This window comes from Halichoerus grypus, chromosome 1 (genome assembly GCF_964656455.1).
Source record: "Halichoerus grypus chromosome 1, mHalGry1.hap1.1, whole genome shotgun sequence".
In the NCBI taxonomy this organism is placed as follows: domain Eukaryota; kingdom Metazoa; phylum Chordata; class Mammalia; order Carnivora; family Phocidae; genus Halichoerus; species Halichoerus grypus.
The window spans coordinates 170735167-170750970 of NC_135712.1; the positions used below are offsets into that span (position 1 = coordinate 170735167).

General features: G+C 45.8%; 1 protein-coding gene across 1 annotated transcript in view; it reads right to left on the bottom strand.

Moving 5' to 3' along the window:
• EDEM1 (ER degradation enhancing alpha-mannosidase like protein 1) overlaps positions 1–10089 on the bottom strand; it is a 27296-nt gene extending 17207 nt beyond the window's left edge. The window contains exons 1-2 of the mRNA XM_078059197.1: positions 9440–10089; positions 2396–2468 (exon numbers count right to left, since the gene is read on the bottom strand). Of these exons, the coding sequence (XP_077915323.1) occupies positions 2396–2468; positions 9440–9960 (594 nt within the window). The 5' untranslated portion in view covers positions 9961–10089. The remainder of the gene's footprint in view (positions 1–2395; positions 2469–9439) is intronic.
• Positions 10090–15804: the final 5715 nt, after the last annotated feature.

Sequence of the window (15804 nt, forward strand, 5' to 3'; positions counted from 1 at the left end):
ATAAGACCAGTGGCATTCAAAACAAACAAGACATACAAATAATCAGCTCCGTGTCCTTTTTTAAAGAGTGATCTAAAATTATAATTCCTATTTTGGGTGCATGAATATGATCTCATACTAAGCTGCTCTCTCCTATAAGAAGTGCAAGTTGGGAATAAAATTTTACAGATTAACCGAACCAAAATGCTTTCATTCTGTTCAAAAATTTAGGACAATCCTGGGACTTTAAGGACATCATAATGATACACACACAAAGGAAAAACAAGTAATTTCATCCAGACACTATTTCTTTCAAGTGTGCCTTATTTCCTAGTATTTATTGGTCTAGCGCATCTTTTTATTCCCCTCTTCGTTGTTACTATTCCTAAGTACAGATGTTTCTTTCCTGGCCTTTAGTTCTTTCTTTTTAAAAGATTACGCAATAATGCTACAAGTTGCAGCCAATGGGCAGGGGACTGCTATCTTCTCAGTTTCCACAGCACATCTGTTAGAGCCTGTTTAAAATGTTAGCAAGAGAGCAAGAAAACCTCAACTGAAGTAACACCTGAAAAATAAGCCTGAAGTGCTAGCACACCGAAGACCGGATATTCTACAATGAAAACCACAGAAGTGGCTTTGTTTCCTTACAGATGCTCACCAGCAACAATATCTGTTAGCAGCTGCAGAGGCTGATAGAATCTCAGATCAAGTGGAGGATGGTGAAGGAAGCTAGCAACTTTCAATTACATATTCTAATTTACCATTTTAGTCACACAGCTACAGCCAGAGTAAGCAGGCTGTAAATCATTCACTCAGGCTGAAGAAAACCTGGCCTGAACAAAAGAGTTAAATTGGTTTCTTTACTGCAGGACTTCTCAGAGTCAGGGTACGTTGTAGCTCTCCAATAATGGGACGGGCAGGCAGAATTTCTCAAGGTTCACCTGGGAACAGAATTCTTCTTTTGGGGAATATACCCTTGGAAACGGTGCTGGGAAATGCCGAATTTGGAGAAATTCAGTTTTTGAACACATATTTGCACTCCTACTATGTGTGAGACACCATTAGGTGGAGAGTGCAATGAGTAATAGAAATGAGGTCTCTGTACTTACTGAGCATGGGGGAGGGATAAAAAGATACAATGAAGGCCAAAAAAGAGAGGTCAGGTGCGAGAGAGGTGCTCCTTCATAATGTCTATGAGTCTGGGGAGACTCTTCAAGCAACACCTACAAGGCTGAGTCAGCCCCCGGTATCTTCAACAAGCTAACCCTAATTAGGCTGAGCAGACTTGTCCGGGCACACTGTGACCGCCCATGATGGATGACTGAAGTGGGGCAGCAAGAACCCCAGAAGGAGAAACTGGGCCACTAAAATGCTGTGCAGCCACAGGCCAGCAGAATGAAAGCCCGGGGCCCCCGCAGACCCTGGGCCCAGGAGGGCACAGAGAGATGAGAGACAGGGCACACAGAGTCCTAGTGAGTCTTCGGCCAGTGGGCTCCTGGGCAGCTGTAATACTAACTTAGCTAGCACTACCCACTTCCAACCCCTGACAGTTTTAAACTCTTCTCAGCGAAGTTAAAACAGACCAGAGGACATTATTAAATGCAGGATCTGGGCTCGACTACAGGAAGAATTCTCTAATGGTAAAGGCATGCTGGATAATGAAGCGGAGCAAAGAGGTTGTGCAATCACCTTCACGAAGGAGGATCTAACATGCTACGCTGAAATACAGTGCCTTGGAAGCCAAGTGCCGAGAGGCAGACTGCGCGCATGGCGCGCACGGCGTGATGGTAAGTACCACACCACAGTGGCGTCCTGCTTGCAGTGTGCTTCTTCATACCCGTTCAGAGGTCTCCAGCTCCCAGACTCCACGAGGGAGACCACGGGGCGCTGGGGGAAAAGGCAGCACCCAAGTTGGCAGCCCCAGTGGGGACAAAACATGGAGTGGCACACAGAAAGGAGTGAAGAGAAGCTCTTCTCTTCTAGAAAAGAGCTTGCGCGATGGCCCAGGACCAGGGCTCAGGACACACTGTTGGGGAGCACGTAGCCAGATGCTATTTCAGGAGCTTGTCTTTTACTTCTCAGATCTTAACTACAGTAACTGTCAACTTGAATGGAATGCTCTACTGATTCCTTTATCAAATAAAGTAGTGGGAAACTGAGAGAAAAATAGGTTTCCCCCAAAACAATCATACTTTCTTCTCCATTTTATTTAGGGGAATCACATTTCCACTCCTTTAACCTTGAATGCTTTTCTTGCCCTCAGCATTAAGGTCATTAAAATAAACAATGGCTATCAAAGCTATGAATACATTTTGAGTATCAGTTTTCCTGGAACTCCCATTCCTGGTGGAAACTAGGGATAATCAACCCCAAAATATCTTAATTAATGAAAAAAATAATAAGGCTAAACACTTACTGCAAGTGTATCCAACGCATCAACAAGAGTCAATGAGTAATTCCCGAGGACATCATTGATGTTCAGATTTGAACTGAAAAAGAAACAAAATTAAAATTAAAGAAAGGTACTTTATTTTAAAAGAGAAAAGGACAATAAAACTAAACACCCATCAGAAACTAAAACTGTTGGCAACTCTTATTGATTCAGGGACGATTATAGGTGGGTCAGTATGGCAGTGGTCTTTCTATCTCCTAAGTGACCATTTCTAGAGTGTCTGCAAGTGGACTCAAGTCACCCAACATCAGAGACACACTGATGACGCTATTGTGGGAAGAACATGCAACAGGAAGTCCGGAGATGGTGAACCAGCGTTGTGCGCCCTCCCTGAGGTACAGTTTTATCACCACAAATCACCTCTCTGGTCAGCTTCAAAGAGCTCTGATTTCAAAATCATTAGGAATGGAAAAAAGAAAGACCCTGCCATGTGACCTGCCCATGACCCTTTATTTTATTTTTTTTTTAAGATTTTATTTATTTGTTTGAGAGAGAGAGAGAGAGAGTGCATGCACAAGCAGGGGGGAGGGCCAGAGGGAGCTGGAGAAGCAGACTCCCCGCTAAGCAGGACTCCATCCCAGGACCCTGAGACCGTGACCTGAGCCCACGGCAGATGCTTAACTGACTGCGCCCCCCAGGCGCGCCGCCCCCCCCAACCATGACCCTTTAATACAGAAATCAGCCGCTCCAGCAGGTTACACACAACAAAAAGCAAATACCTTCTGTGACGGCCTGATTACCACTCACTCGTGCTTTGGTTGGGGGAATAAATTAACCTCCTGATCTCATTTTCTCATTCACATCTCAATCAAAGAATGCCCATCACCTCCACCAACTCTGAGGAGCTGAGCCAGGGCAGGACTGCTCTGCACTGGAGCTGCACCCTCGTTTCTGCCCGCTGTCCCCACAGTCAACACGGATTTCCCTTTCTGAAGCAACCTTAAGACACCGACTTCAGGCCTACAATGAGGAGAAAGCTCCCCAGTCACTGCGACAGCTCCTTACAATACTAAAACCGATGCCGAGGACAAGGAATAGGTCCGGGAAGGGCAGGGATGGAGCAATTGTGCAGCTTGCCAAACTGCGGGGACTTCAGTTATTCCCCGGTCTCATTCCCACAAGCCCAGAAAGGAAAGGGCAAAAGCCTGAAAAGACGGAAGTAAGGAGAGAAATAGGACACCTGTTTACTTTTATTAAAGACCAAAGTGAGAAGCTGTAGCTTTATCTTCGACAGCAGATTCGCTGAAATGATGGCACCTTTCAGCACATCCGCAGACCACTGTAGCCAGTCCTTGAGTCACCCGAACGGGGCCCCGTCTTGCTTCCCCTGTTCTGGACGGCCCGCTCTGCTCTCTGAAAGCGTACCCTCCAATGTGCTCGGTCGGCTGAACGGCCTTACATGACGCAGGCACACACAGCTCCAACACATCACAGCTGATCCTGCGCGAGCCTTCCTGTTGCTTTGTTGCGTGCTGTGTCACCCCCACTAAATCTAGGACAAAGAATTTAGAGCTAACTTTGAGATACATTGCCTCAAACAAGCTATATAGAAGGGGTTATCTAGGAACCAGGGTTATCTCGCCCCTCACAAGCCATGAGGCCAGCACACTGCATGGCTGAAAACTGCACCTGCTTCTTCTATTTGTAGATTCTTTCTAAATAAAGTTATATAATTGCAGAAGGTCCTCTAAAGATGAGAGCCATGGGTTAAAATAAGCACTTCAACGGCAGTGCCAGCCAGAAAGGATACAGGAAATGCCAGAAGTTGGAGGAGAAGGTCAGAGTAGACAGGGAGATCCTCGTACTCAGTTCTGCCAACTCCAGAATATTCTGTCGGGTTTAAATATTTAACTGCATTGCTCTGTGGCTCAGAAACAAAGAGTGGGTTCCCACGTCCCACCTCATTAGAAAATGGCTCCCTTGCCACTTAGCATCCAAGCTGGATGATGTATAAAACACCCCAACTGCCCTCTCCTGAGCTGTACCTTCATCTGGGCCAAGCTGTACCCTCACCCTCTCCACCTGCACAGGCCTGTGGAAGGTAGTTCTGACCACTGCACTCCTTCACATGTTTTATAGTACTTTCCTGTTAGGCTGTAACTAAAAAGGACCCGATTTTACACTACCTCTCAATACAGTGCCCAAGCAGTCACTCAGAATGAACAGTTATAAGAAATGCCACAGTAGGGGCGCCTGGGTGGCTCAGTCAGTTAAGTGGCTGCCTTCAGCTCAGGTCATGATCCCAGGGTCCTGGGATTGAGTCCCACATCGGGCTCCCTGCTCAGCGGGAAGCCTGCTTCTCCCTCTGCCTGCTGCTCCCCCTGCTTGTGTTCCCACTCTCGCTGTGTCTCTGTCAAATAAACAAATAAAATCTTAAAAAAAAAAAAAAAAAAGAAATGCCACAGTAAAAAAATAAAAATTTGGAATAACCGGGTGGGTTCCTTCTCTCTACTCAGACAAATCCCCTGAAAAATCTAAAGTGTGCATTAAAACACTTTTAATTATTTTCTACCAAGTTAACTGCTATACACTCTTTCAAAATGTGCCATAATAGAAAGAAAAGAAAGAGGGGTATGAAGGGAAATGTAGATTCCATAAAACCCTCTTGGCCTAACAGCACCATATTACTGTGATTCCATTTATGCCAGCCCACGATGTAGGTATAAGACTGTGGCCTTGTTCTTTGCAGATTGATCAATGGCCAGCCTGACTTACCTGCTAAGTGCCTCAAGCCAAAAGAACTCAATCTCCTGGTACAGGGCTAGGCCCACAAATACACATCTTTCCACATCACCAGGTGGCTGAACCACGATGACCCAGAATTAAACTCTCCACTTAATTTACCACGTGTGCCTGTCCATGACATTCGCCCCAGTGTGAATTTATAAGGTTCTTATCACCCCAAAACACAGCTGAAAAAACTACAACCTTTGGCAGGCAATTTTTGATTATGTAACTAACAAAATCAAACATATGGTTTAAAAAAAAAAAAAAACAAAATCTCCCACATATACTTAACCTGTACCAGCTGTTCAGAAATCTACCCGGTGCTGGGTAGGCACAGAGGTAATACAAGAAACAGTCTCTGTGTCAAGGGACGGATAATCTGGGGAGACACGACAAAGGGAAAGGAAGGTGAACACACAACAGTACTCAATTCTGAAGTGATGTGGAACAGCAGACCAAAGAAAGGAACTGAAAGGAGAACCAAGTAAAGCAAGGAAAATCGTCTTCAAATAGAAAAAGACTTAGGGGGGCGCCTGGGTGGCTCAGTGGTTAAGCGTCTGCCTTTGGCTCAGGTCATGATCCCAGGGTCCTGGGATCGAGCCCCACATCAGGCTCCCTGCTCTGCGGGAAGCCTTCTTCTCCCTCTCCCACTCCCCCTGCTTGTGTTCCCTCTCTCACTGTCTCTCTCTCTGTCAAATAAATAAAATCTTTAAAAAAAAAAAAAAAAAAAAGAAACAGACTTAGGTCTGACTCTGAAGTGGGACAGGAGGTTAGAAAGAAAGAAGAATGCACAGGAGGCCATCTTAGGCTAGGGGTGCCTAGGACTGGGTCGGTTTGGTGGCCAATATCGGTTGGGGTTGTTCATAGATTTGCTTTTTTACTTGAACAGCAAAATGGCTGGGGAGGAAGCAAAGAAGGATCATGTGCCCAAGGCCTGAACTATTGTTATCATTCACAAGATTACAAAAAATATAATATCCAAATTTAATTGAAGAAACTTTTGAATTCGGGGCGCCTGGGTGGCTCAGTTGGTTAAGCGACTGCCTTCGGCTCAGATCATGATCCCGGAGTCCCAGGATCGAGTCCCACGTCAGGCTCCCTGCTCAGCAGGGAGTCTGCTTCTCCCTCTGACCCTACCCCCTCTTGGGCGCTCTCTGTCAAATAAATAAATAAAATCTTTAAAAAAAAAAAAAAAAGGAAAAGAAAAGAAACTTTTGAATTCGGATCCTCCAATCCAAATTGAGGATATTATTATTAATATTAATATTAATTTGTAGCTAGGCCAAAAGATTTGCTACACTCAAGTATTCAGGTTTCATTTACTTCATGTTAACTCCTCACCCTACCTACAGTCAAACAAGACAGGCAAGACAAGCCTCAAGTAAATGTGACTAAAAAGAAAAGATACACAGGTTGAGTGCCCATATTTTGTTTCTGTACTTCCTACATAATATTCTAATGGTTTTGTCCTCTATATTTTAAATGCATCATTAGAATACACTTGACAACTATCATTAGAATACATTTGATTTTTTAAAATCTGAAAAATTTGGGGGCTCCTGGGTGGCTCCGTCGGTTAAGCATCTGCCTTCAGCTCAGGTCAGGATCTCGGGGTCGTGGGATGGACCCCACGTCGGGCTGCTCAGCTCCCTCTCCCTCTGTGTTCTCTCACTCTCACTCTTGCTCTCTCTCAAGTAAATAAATAAAATCTTTACCCAAAAAAAAGATATTAAAAAAATAAAATCTGAAAAGTTTTTATTGCAGGTTATCTATTTTGGGGATGTAAACATATCCTATTGTTTCACAGCCAGAATGACAAAGCTCTGGTCCTAAACTTTTCCTTGAAAATACTAGTCTGAAAGGAGTTAAGTTAAAGAAAGGAGAGTAACAAAAAAATTAACCTTTCCACTCTTTGGAAGCAGCCAGTGTGAGGGTCTACTCAAGGCCATCATAACCCCAGAGTTCTTTCACCTCCTCAAAGACACCAAAGGTCTATCAACCGAAAGGTTTATTAACCTCTGGGCACAACCCTTCCCAAATGCCATCCCCCCAATATTTCAAACTCCATCTTTCCAACAGCAATACATCTGTCTCAAAGCAACCTGACCTCAGTTTACCCACACCGCCACTGTACAATCAAACCAAGACACTCATCAGCAGACTTCATCCTGAAACAAAAGCCTATGCCACCAGGAACTACCACAGGGACCAGCAAGTTAACCAAGTGCCACGTCACCTTGCTGGAGAGGGGCTCCAACTCACCAAAGGGTTCCTAAGGTTCATTAAGAAAAGCATCAAAATGTCATCAACTCACTCTCCTGATTATCATATTCCCAATTGAAAGCGTTATCACAAGTCCTCATTAAACTGTTTTCCTTAGATCCACACCATAAAAGGAAATCTGAGGAAAAAGTCTGTGAGAGAGAATAGGGCACTTAACTCAAAGTATTCTCTCCCTCTTTATAATACCATGAGCATTAGCGAGAAAATACAAGTAAGATCCAAAATATGTACACACACTTTGGTTTCAACAATGTAAAATATGTGTAGGCATATGGGCGGGAGCTGGCAGGAAAAATAAATTAAAAATAACTGTCTGGTGGGGTTTAGGCTTTTTTATTTTTTTTCAAATTTTAATCTTTTTTCCTCCAATAACAAACAACAAAAAATGAGATCCAAAGAAAATACATAGGTATAAAGTCTATACAGTTAAGGACTAACAATTAACTCATTAATTTCCTAATATCTGGAAAGGCCACAGTAATTTGTAATCAAAACTTAATAAAAATTTTTCTCAAAAAAAATAAAGTGAGATAGAAAATATTTATATGCATAAAGCCTGACATAATGAAGCAAGAAAAATAACTCATCAGTTTCCTATAATTTTTTTTTTAAGATTTATTTATTTATTTGAGAGAGCGAGAATGAGAGAGAGAGAGAGAGAGTACATGAGAGGGGGGAGGGTTAGAGGGAGAAGCAGGCTCCCCGCCGAGCAGGGAGCCCGATGCGGGACTCGATCCCGGGACTCCAGGATCATGACCTGAGCCGAAGGCAGTCGCTTAACCAACTGAGCCACCCAGGCGCCCCCAGTTTCCTATAATTTTAAAAAGGCCCAGTCCTTTGAAACTAGCTTGGACCGTGTCCCTCGCTTCACTAAAACTCATGCTCCTCAAATTGTCATTTAAGAAAAGACTTTGTAGATAACCAAACCATTTTTTTAAATTCTTCAAGCCCCTTTGATATAGGGGCTTCCTTTTCATAAGTTAAGGACTGGACTCTTCCTTTTACCAGATGAAGGAAGATACATCCCCCAAAAGTCCAAAAGCACCCATAGAATGTGGGGCCAAGGCAATGGGCAGCCCATCTCCTCCACTCCCACCACCCAGAGGAAGGTAGTCACCTACCCGGTCCAACAGGGTCCGTGGCAAAACACACCCATTCCCTCCAGCTAGAAGGTCTTTAGCTGGGTGTGCTGTCCTCTTGGACTCTGATGTCAACAGCAGTGACCCTGGAAGCTTGGCCTCCACAGACAAGGCTGGTGGAAGGGGAGGACGGGCTGACCTTACTGGACAGTCCTGCCACCAGAGTGGAGGAATTTATGGGACAGATAAAGGTGACAGTCAATTCAGCGGCCAAGGAATCAAACCCTGAGTATCAAGACCCCAAATCAGAGCCAAATCTGTGTGCGTGTCTCTCTCTCTCCTGTAAGTTTCCTCAGCCTAAAAAGCAGCCCCTGTAAATGAAGGAGAAATGTAGCCCCGCTCTGCCTCATGATCACGGGCTGGCTTTGGAGAAGTCCTTACCCGGAATCAACTCCTGAATTTTTATATGGGGCTGTGGGGCGCGGGGATGAGGGCTTCTTTTGAAGCTGCGTTTACAAGGGATTTCATTTTGATTATATATATATATATATATATATATTCATCTGGAGAAGGGGTTGTTGGAGATAAGTCTGAAGCCCCGGAAGCTACCCTTTGGTACTGCTACCGTCCCTTCCTGTCTCTGAGCCTCAGTTTCCCCATCTGTAAAAGAGACTGCGCTGGACAGCTGTCCTGTAACTCAGAGATATCGGAAGAATCAAGAAAGAGAACAGCCACAGGCCCATCTACACACCCCGAAAGCCCAGGGGGGCCCCCGGGGGGTCGGGCCAAGGCACTGCGCGGGAGGGTGTGGCCCCAGGCCCCTAAACGCCGTGGCATCCCTTGGGGGACCCGGAGGTCAGAAGGCTGCATCCTGACCGGGAGGACGGAAGGAAGCGCGTGGGGCGCGCCGGCTACTCACGGGTCCCCGCGGTCAGGCCCTCGGCCGCGGCAGTGGATGGGGTTGAGCTCGTCCTGGGGAAAGGCGTGCGCCATGTAGTTGTCGTAGCCGAAGACGAACATGCCCCGCGCTAGGTCGCGCATCTGGGCGCGCAGCTGCGGCGGGAAGGCGCCGCTGTAGCGCTTCTCGTACTCGTCCGGGCCGCGGCCCCGGCCGCCCAGCACGTAGCCCCAGTGGGCCGGGCCGCACACGCCCGGCTCCGGCCGCCGCGGAGCTCGCCGCCGTCCAGCTGCCGCCGCCCCGGGGCCCGGAGGCTGCAGCCACGACGGCCCCGACGGCCCCCCGGGCGTCCCGGGCCGGCCCGGGGGCCCCGACGCAGGAGATTCGGGGCCGTCGGGGGCCCTCAGGCGCTGGAAGCCGAAGCTGAGCGGAAAACGCTGGTAGAAGCCCATGCTGGGCCCCAGCCCGAAGACGAGCCACAGCACTCCATGGAGGCCAAGCCGGAGGAGCACCAGCCCCAGGACGAGCGCTCGCCATTGCATGGTCGCGCGGGCGCCGCGGGCATTATTTTAAAGCGCGGGGGACCTCCCCCGCGGACCACCGCACCCCACACCCGCCTCGTAGCCCCGCTCACTTCCCCTTTAAGGAACTCCCCCGTGACGCACCAGGAACCGGCCCATTGTCCCCCACCCCCAGTCCCTCGGGCCGGCCGGCCTGGCCCCGCGTTCGCCCGCCCAGTCGCCCGGGATTGGCCCGGCCCGGCCCGGCCTCGTGGGGCGCGGCCGGGGACTCCCTCCCGCGCCATAGGCCGTCCGGACTTCCGCAGCGCCGCGAGGCCCCGCCCCATCCCCCCGCCCCGCCCTCGGGGCCCCGCCCCAGTCTCCCGCCCCGCCCCCTGGGCGGTCGGAGTCCAGATGGGCTGGCGTGGCGAGTAGGGGCCGCTCGGGCTACTTGCGGAGGAAACTTCCAGCCAATGGGAGCGCAGCACGGGAGCACCAGTTGGACGCCGGACAGAGACGTGGCCCCCAACCCGCCCGGCTTTGGGTAGAACCTGTCTCCAGCCTAGCTGGGACCGCCACTCCAGATCTAGGTGAGGGATGGTGCCAGTTAAAAGACGTAAGGAAGAGGGAAACGGGCATTTCCTTACAAAAAGAGCTACTTTTGCATTGCAGGGGCAGGATTTTTAACAAGATCGTTGTTTACGGTGGGGGGTGGGATACTACCTCGTAGCTCCAGACGGCACAAAAAAAGGTATCCTGAATTCTACTCTTTTTATCAGAACACCATAATTTTAAGAATCGCTTACTGCGATTGTAAAACACATATTCCCGTATCTTGTACTAGACCTAGCAAATGCCAGTGGAGGGTCCTGGGAATGTGTGTATAACAAGTGCTCCTGGGCGATTCTTAGCATCTGGCAATTTCAGAAATGTTGAATTAGGTTATATTGGCTTTGTCTCGGAAATAAGAGCTTTAAAAAAAAAAAAGAGGGGAAGAGTTAAGGTGGCCGCTACCACCGAATTATTTTTGCCAAATCTATTTAACCAGGTCCCCTCCCGCCTCTGCTACTCCCGCCATATCTTCTGTGCACCACAGTAGTGACCTAACCTTTGGGTTGTAGGACAGACTCCTGGTCAAAGCACTTTATCCATTCTGTATCTACTTTTTATAATTAAGAAGGTTGCAAATACCAGCTCTGAAGGGCTATGGCTCTCATGTAACGATTCAACAGTTTAGAGGTTTTGTTTTCTTTTGTTTGCTACATTTGTAGATGTCTGTTAAGGTGTTCCCTCAAAGTTAGACCATGTGCTTGTTACACCAAGGTTTCTGAAAAGCGTGGGAAGCAAAGCCTGATGGATGGCCCAAATCAGAGACTGGCTGACTGACCAAAGGAGTGATTAATAGGATGATAAATTTGTCATGTGGCACAATCATCACATTTTCAGAGTCAGGGGACCTTTTTTTTAAAGAGTTTATTTATTTATTTGACAGAGAGAAATAGTGAGAGAGGGAACACAAGCAGGGGGAGTGGGAGAGGGAGAAGCAGGCTTCCCGCTAAGCAGGGAGCCCGATGCGGGGCTAGATCCCAGGACCTTCAGGAGACTTTTTGCAACACAGAGGAGGTGTATGTAATGGGGACGCAGGAGCCCAAAGAAACATTTTATTACAACTCAAGGTAACTGGCACCTGGTAAGACCTCCCTTTTTTTGGCTGAGTCTTATTCCTCCCCCCAAAATCCTGAGAGATAGGCCTGCCCAAGCATCAGAGTATAAAGAGAGCTTGAACCAAGGTCTTTTGCCTACTTCATTTACTCCTCTGTGAAAGGCAGCTGGGAACCCTGCTAGAAATCCAATCTTAGGGCTTTCAGGTCTGCCTTCCAAGGACTTGAAAACTGAATGTGAACATTAAGGTATGTGTTGTTCCCTTCATAATCTATTTTATTGCAAATTTTAAAAGTTTTAAATTTGATCTTGCACCATGGTCAAGTGCAGTCCACATTAATGACAGCTCCTGTCCTCACATTTGGAGACAAGCTCTAATAAAAACAAAAACAAATTTCTTCTCATAACCAGAGAAAACCAACTTCTGAGAGATGCTTTTCCTGGTAAAACTGACAGTAGCTGCCAGTCGTGTAAGTCTTACGGTTTTTAAAATGTGTTCTTGTGGGGCACCTGGGTGGCTCAGTTGGTTAAACATCTGCCTTCGGTTCGGGTCATGATCTCAGGGTCCTGGGATTGAGCCCCACATCGGGCTCCCTGCTTGGCGGGAAGCCTGCTTCTCCCTCTCCTGCTCCCCCCGCTCGTGTTCCCTCTCTCGCTGTCTCTCTGCCAAATAAATTAAAAATAAAATAAAATAAAATAAAATGTGTTCTTGTTTAATCTTCACAGAAAGCACTGTTAGGCCTATTCCACAAGCCCTAAGGGAAGAAATCAGGTTGGAAGGTTCAAGTTCTCTGAGCTACTTACTGTAGGCAGAAAAAGAGCTACCACCCAGGTCTCCTGAGCTTTAGCGGAATTTACCAAAACTAGCTGGCCCTCAAAGCAACTGGTTTTTCTACTCTTCCCAAGCCACCCCACAGGCAACATTGTTGACATTAGCGCCCTGCAATGCACAGCCAAAGATTTGGGGGCCAGGTTCAGAAAGTGTTTTGTCTTGAATTAAATTGAACCAAAAGAACACGGAATATCTTGTGCTAGCCTTTTGGATTAGCCTAGGACCCCCCTCAAGGTAAATGCGACTGTTAAGATTGGGACAACACCCCTATCTATTCAGAAAACCTCAACCTTAAAAATCAACTTTATGAAACTGTTTTCTGATAGGCTTTTCTGCACAGTCTCACAAGAGCATCAGGGGACTGATAAAAAAAGAATGAAATGTACTACGGTAAAATTGGCTTCACTCTGGGGGACGCCAAAGAGATGACAGCTAAGAACCCAGACTCAGAAGCTGATTGCCAGATGTTCAAATCATAGCTCTGGCCTCTGAGTGACCTTGGGAAGTTACTTAACTTTTCTGGACCTGGTTTTCCCATCTGTAAAATGAGGGTAATAAGAACAGTACTTAGAGCATATGGCAGTTGTGAGAACTAAATTATTGAATGTATTACCTACAACAGTGTTCCACAGTAAGCCCTTTTACTACTCATGAACTCTGTGAACTGACCAGCATTTAGTAAAAGTACCTGGTTCATATGAACCTGAGGTCCTTTGGATGAATTAAACAAGTAAGCCGCCTCCTATTTTCAAAGCACTATTTTAGGAGAAAAATGTGTCTAAGGAAACCAAATATGAGACTGGACAAGGACTAAAACTCACCACAGTCCAAGATCAGCTGAAAGAGCTTTGAATCCTCACGTCTAATTCCAGTTCTACCTAACCTGTTCTAGCTTCTATACCTCATGGTCCTAAATCTCTGATTTGAAATTATATCCCACAAGGTGATCCAAATTCAATCTCCCTCTTAGATAGCTGAAAGAAGTGACCTAGGAGGTGTATTTTGGTGTTTAAAGATATCCGCCATTGTAAATAAATAGGTGGACATTCCAGTTTTCAGAATCAATCTTGTGAGTCTGAGTGAATCAGTGCACTAAGTTCCTAAAACTGCAAAGCCAGAAAATAGCTCTGGCCCTATAATGACTGCAAAGGGTATAAGGATACTTCCAGAGATTCCTATGTTAAATATCAGGGTTAAAATAGTCTCTTAAAAGGAGGATTTTTCTGCTCTAAGGAATTAAAAGGGATTTATTATCCAAAGCAACAATGTAAAACAAAACAAGTGACAAAATGATGACATTTAAAACTGGGTACTGCTTCTTTTTGAAGCAATATATACTTACTTTGTAAAAGGTGCGGGGGGAGACTTAAGAAAAAAGGGGGGACAAGGAGGAAATTACCTACAATCACATTAATTTGGGGCACCTGGGTGGCTCAGTGGTTAAGCATCTGCCTTCGGCTTGGGTCATGATCCCAGGGTCCTGGGATCAAGCCCCGCATTGGGCTCCCTGCTCGGCGGGAAGCCTGCTTCTCCCTCTCCCACTCCCCCTGCTTGTGTTCCCTCTCTCACTGTGTCGCTGTCAAATAAATAAAATCTTTAAAAAAAAAAAATCACATTAATTTAGTGGAAATCCAACTCCAGAATTAAGGTAATACTGTCTCTTCAGCAGGGTAAGAAAAGCTAAATTTCACATTTAAAATTGTATGTAATTATCATTCCCACTTATTTGATGGGCAGATATCCAGAAGTTTGTCAACACACTCTGCTGACAAGACATGGGGGACAGGAACTGGTAGAAATAAAAACTGGCATATCCTCTGTGAAGGGAAGTTTGGCAATTCCTAGCCGAAGTACAAACCCATTTACCCTTTGACAAAGATATGCTTCTGTGAATTGCTGCACACATACATGATCCACTGCAGTACTGGTCACAAAAGCAAAAGGTTATAAACAACCCAAATATCTATCAAAAGGAGACCAGTTAGGTAAACTATGGAATCTGGACCAGTGAAAACCACATACATAATGAAATGGGAACCACGCTGCTATGAAGGAGAATGAGGAACTCTCTATATATTGATATGGAAAGATTGCTAGGACAGAGTAATTGGATAAAGTCACATTCAAATCAGTATACTACTTTCTGTGCAAGAAAGTGATTAAAAATATATATATTTCTGGGCGCCTGGGTGGCTCAGTTGGTTAAGCGACTGCCTTCGGCTCAGGTCATGATCCCAGGGTCCTGGGATCGAGTCCCACATCGGGCTCCCGGCTCAGCGGGGAGCCTGCTTCTCCCTCTGACCCTCTCCTCTCTCATGCTGTTTCTCTCTCGCTCGCTCTCCAATAAATAAATAAAATCTTAAAAAAAAAAAATATATATATATATATATATATTTCTATTGGCTTTTTGTATTTTGTATAAGGAAAACACTAGGAAAAAAAATAAGTGATGTAAGGATTACCTGTAAGACCAGAGTGGTGGTGGGAGGAAGGGTGGTTACTCAGTCATGGGCCAGACCGACTGGCATGTTTCTTTGGGTATTTTCAATTTTTGAATCATGTGACTTACCTATTAAAAATCATTCAAAAAATAAATGGAACCTAGAAAAAAAAAAAAGTGGTAAGTTTCCTTTCCCCACCTGGTCTACTAAACCACTAAATCGAATGCGGTGATTATCCATCAAGAATTGATATTCACTCTCAATCTCAGGAAACAAACTGAGGGTTGCTGGAGTGGGGGGTGGGGTGGGAGGGATGGGGTGGCTGGGAGATGGACACTGGGGAGGGTATGTGCTCTGTAAGCGCTGTGAATTGTGCAAGACTGTTGAATCTCAGATCTGTACCTCTGAAACAAATAATGCAATATATGTTAAGAAAGAAAAAAAGAAGAAGAAGAATGTAGCAGGAGGGGAAGAATGAAGGGGGGGAAATCGGAGGGGGAGACGAACCATGAGAGACGATGGACTCTGAAAAACAAACTGAGGGTTCTAGAGGGGAGGGGGGTGGGAGGATGGGTTAGCCTGGTGATGGGTATTGAGGAGGGCACGTTCTGCGTGGAGCACTGGGTGTTATGCACAAACAATGAATCATGGAACACTATATCTAAAACTAATGATGTAATGTATGGGGATTAACATAACAATAAAAAAATTTAAAAAAAATTGATATTCACCATTCATATGCCATGCCCACCCTTTAGGTTATTGATGTTTCCAGAGAAAGTAGGTATCATAAAAATTCTTAACCTTCTTTGAAGGGCGAGGAGAGCTTGTGCTTTCATAAATCAATTAGCGATATGATAAATATTAACAATTTCTTTTTCCTTAGAAAATGATACAAATAGAAAAAGGAGTTATTTAATTCAAATATTGGGTAACTGGTAGATAGAAATG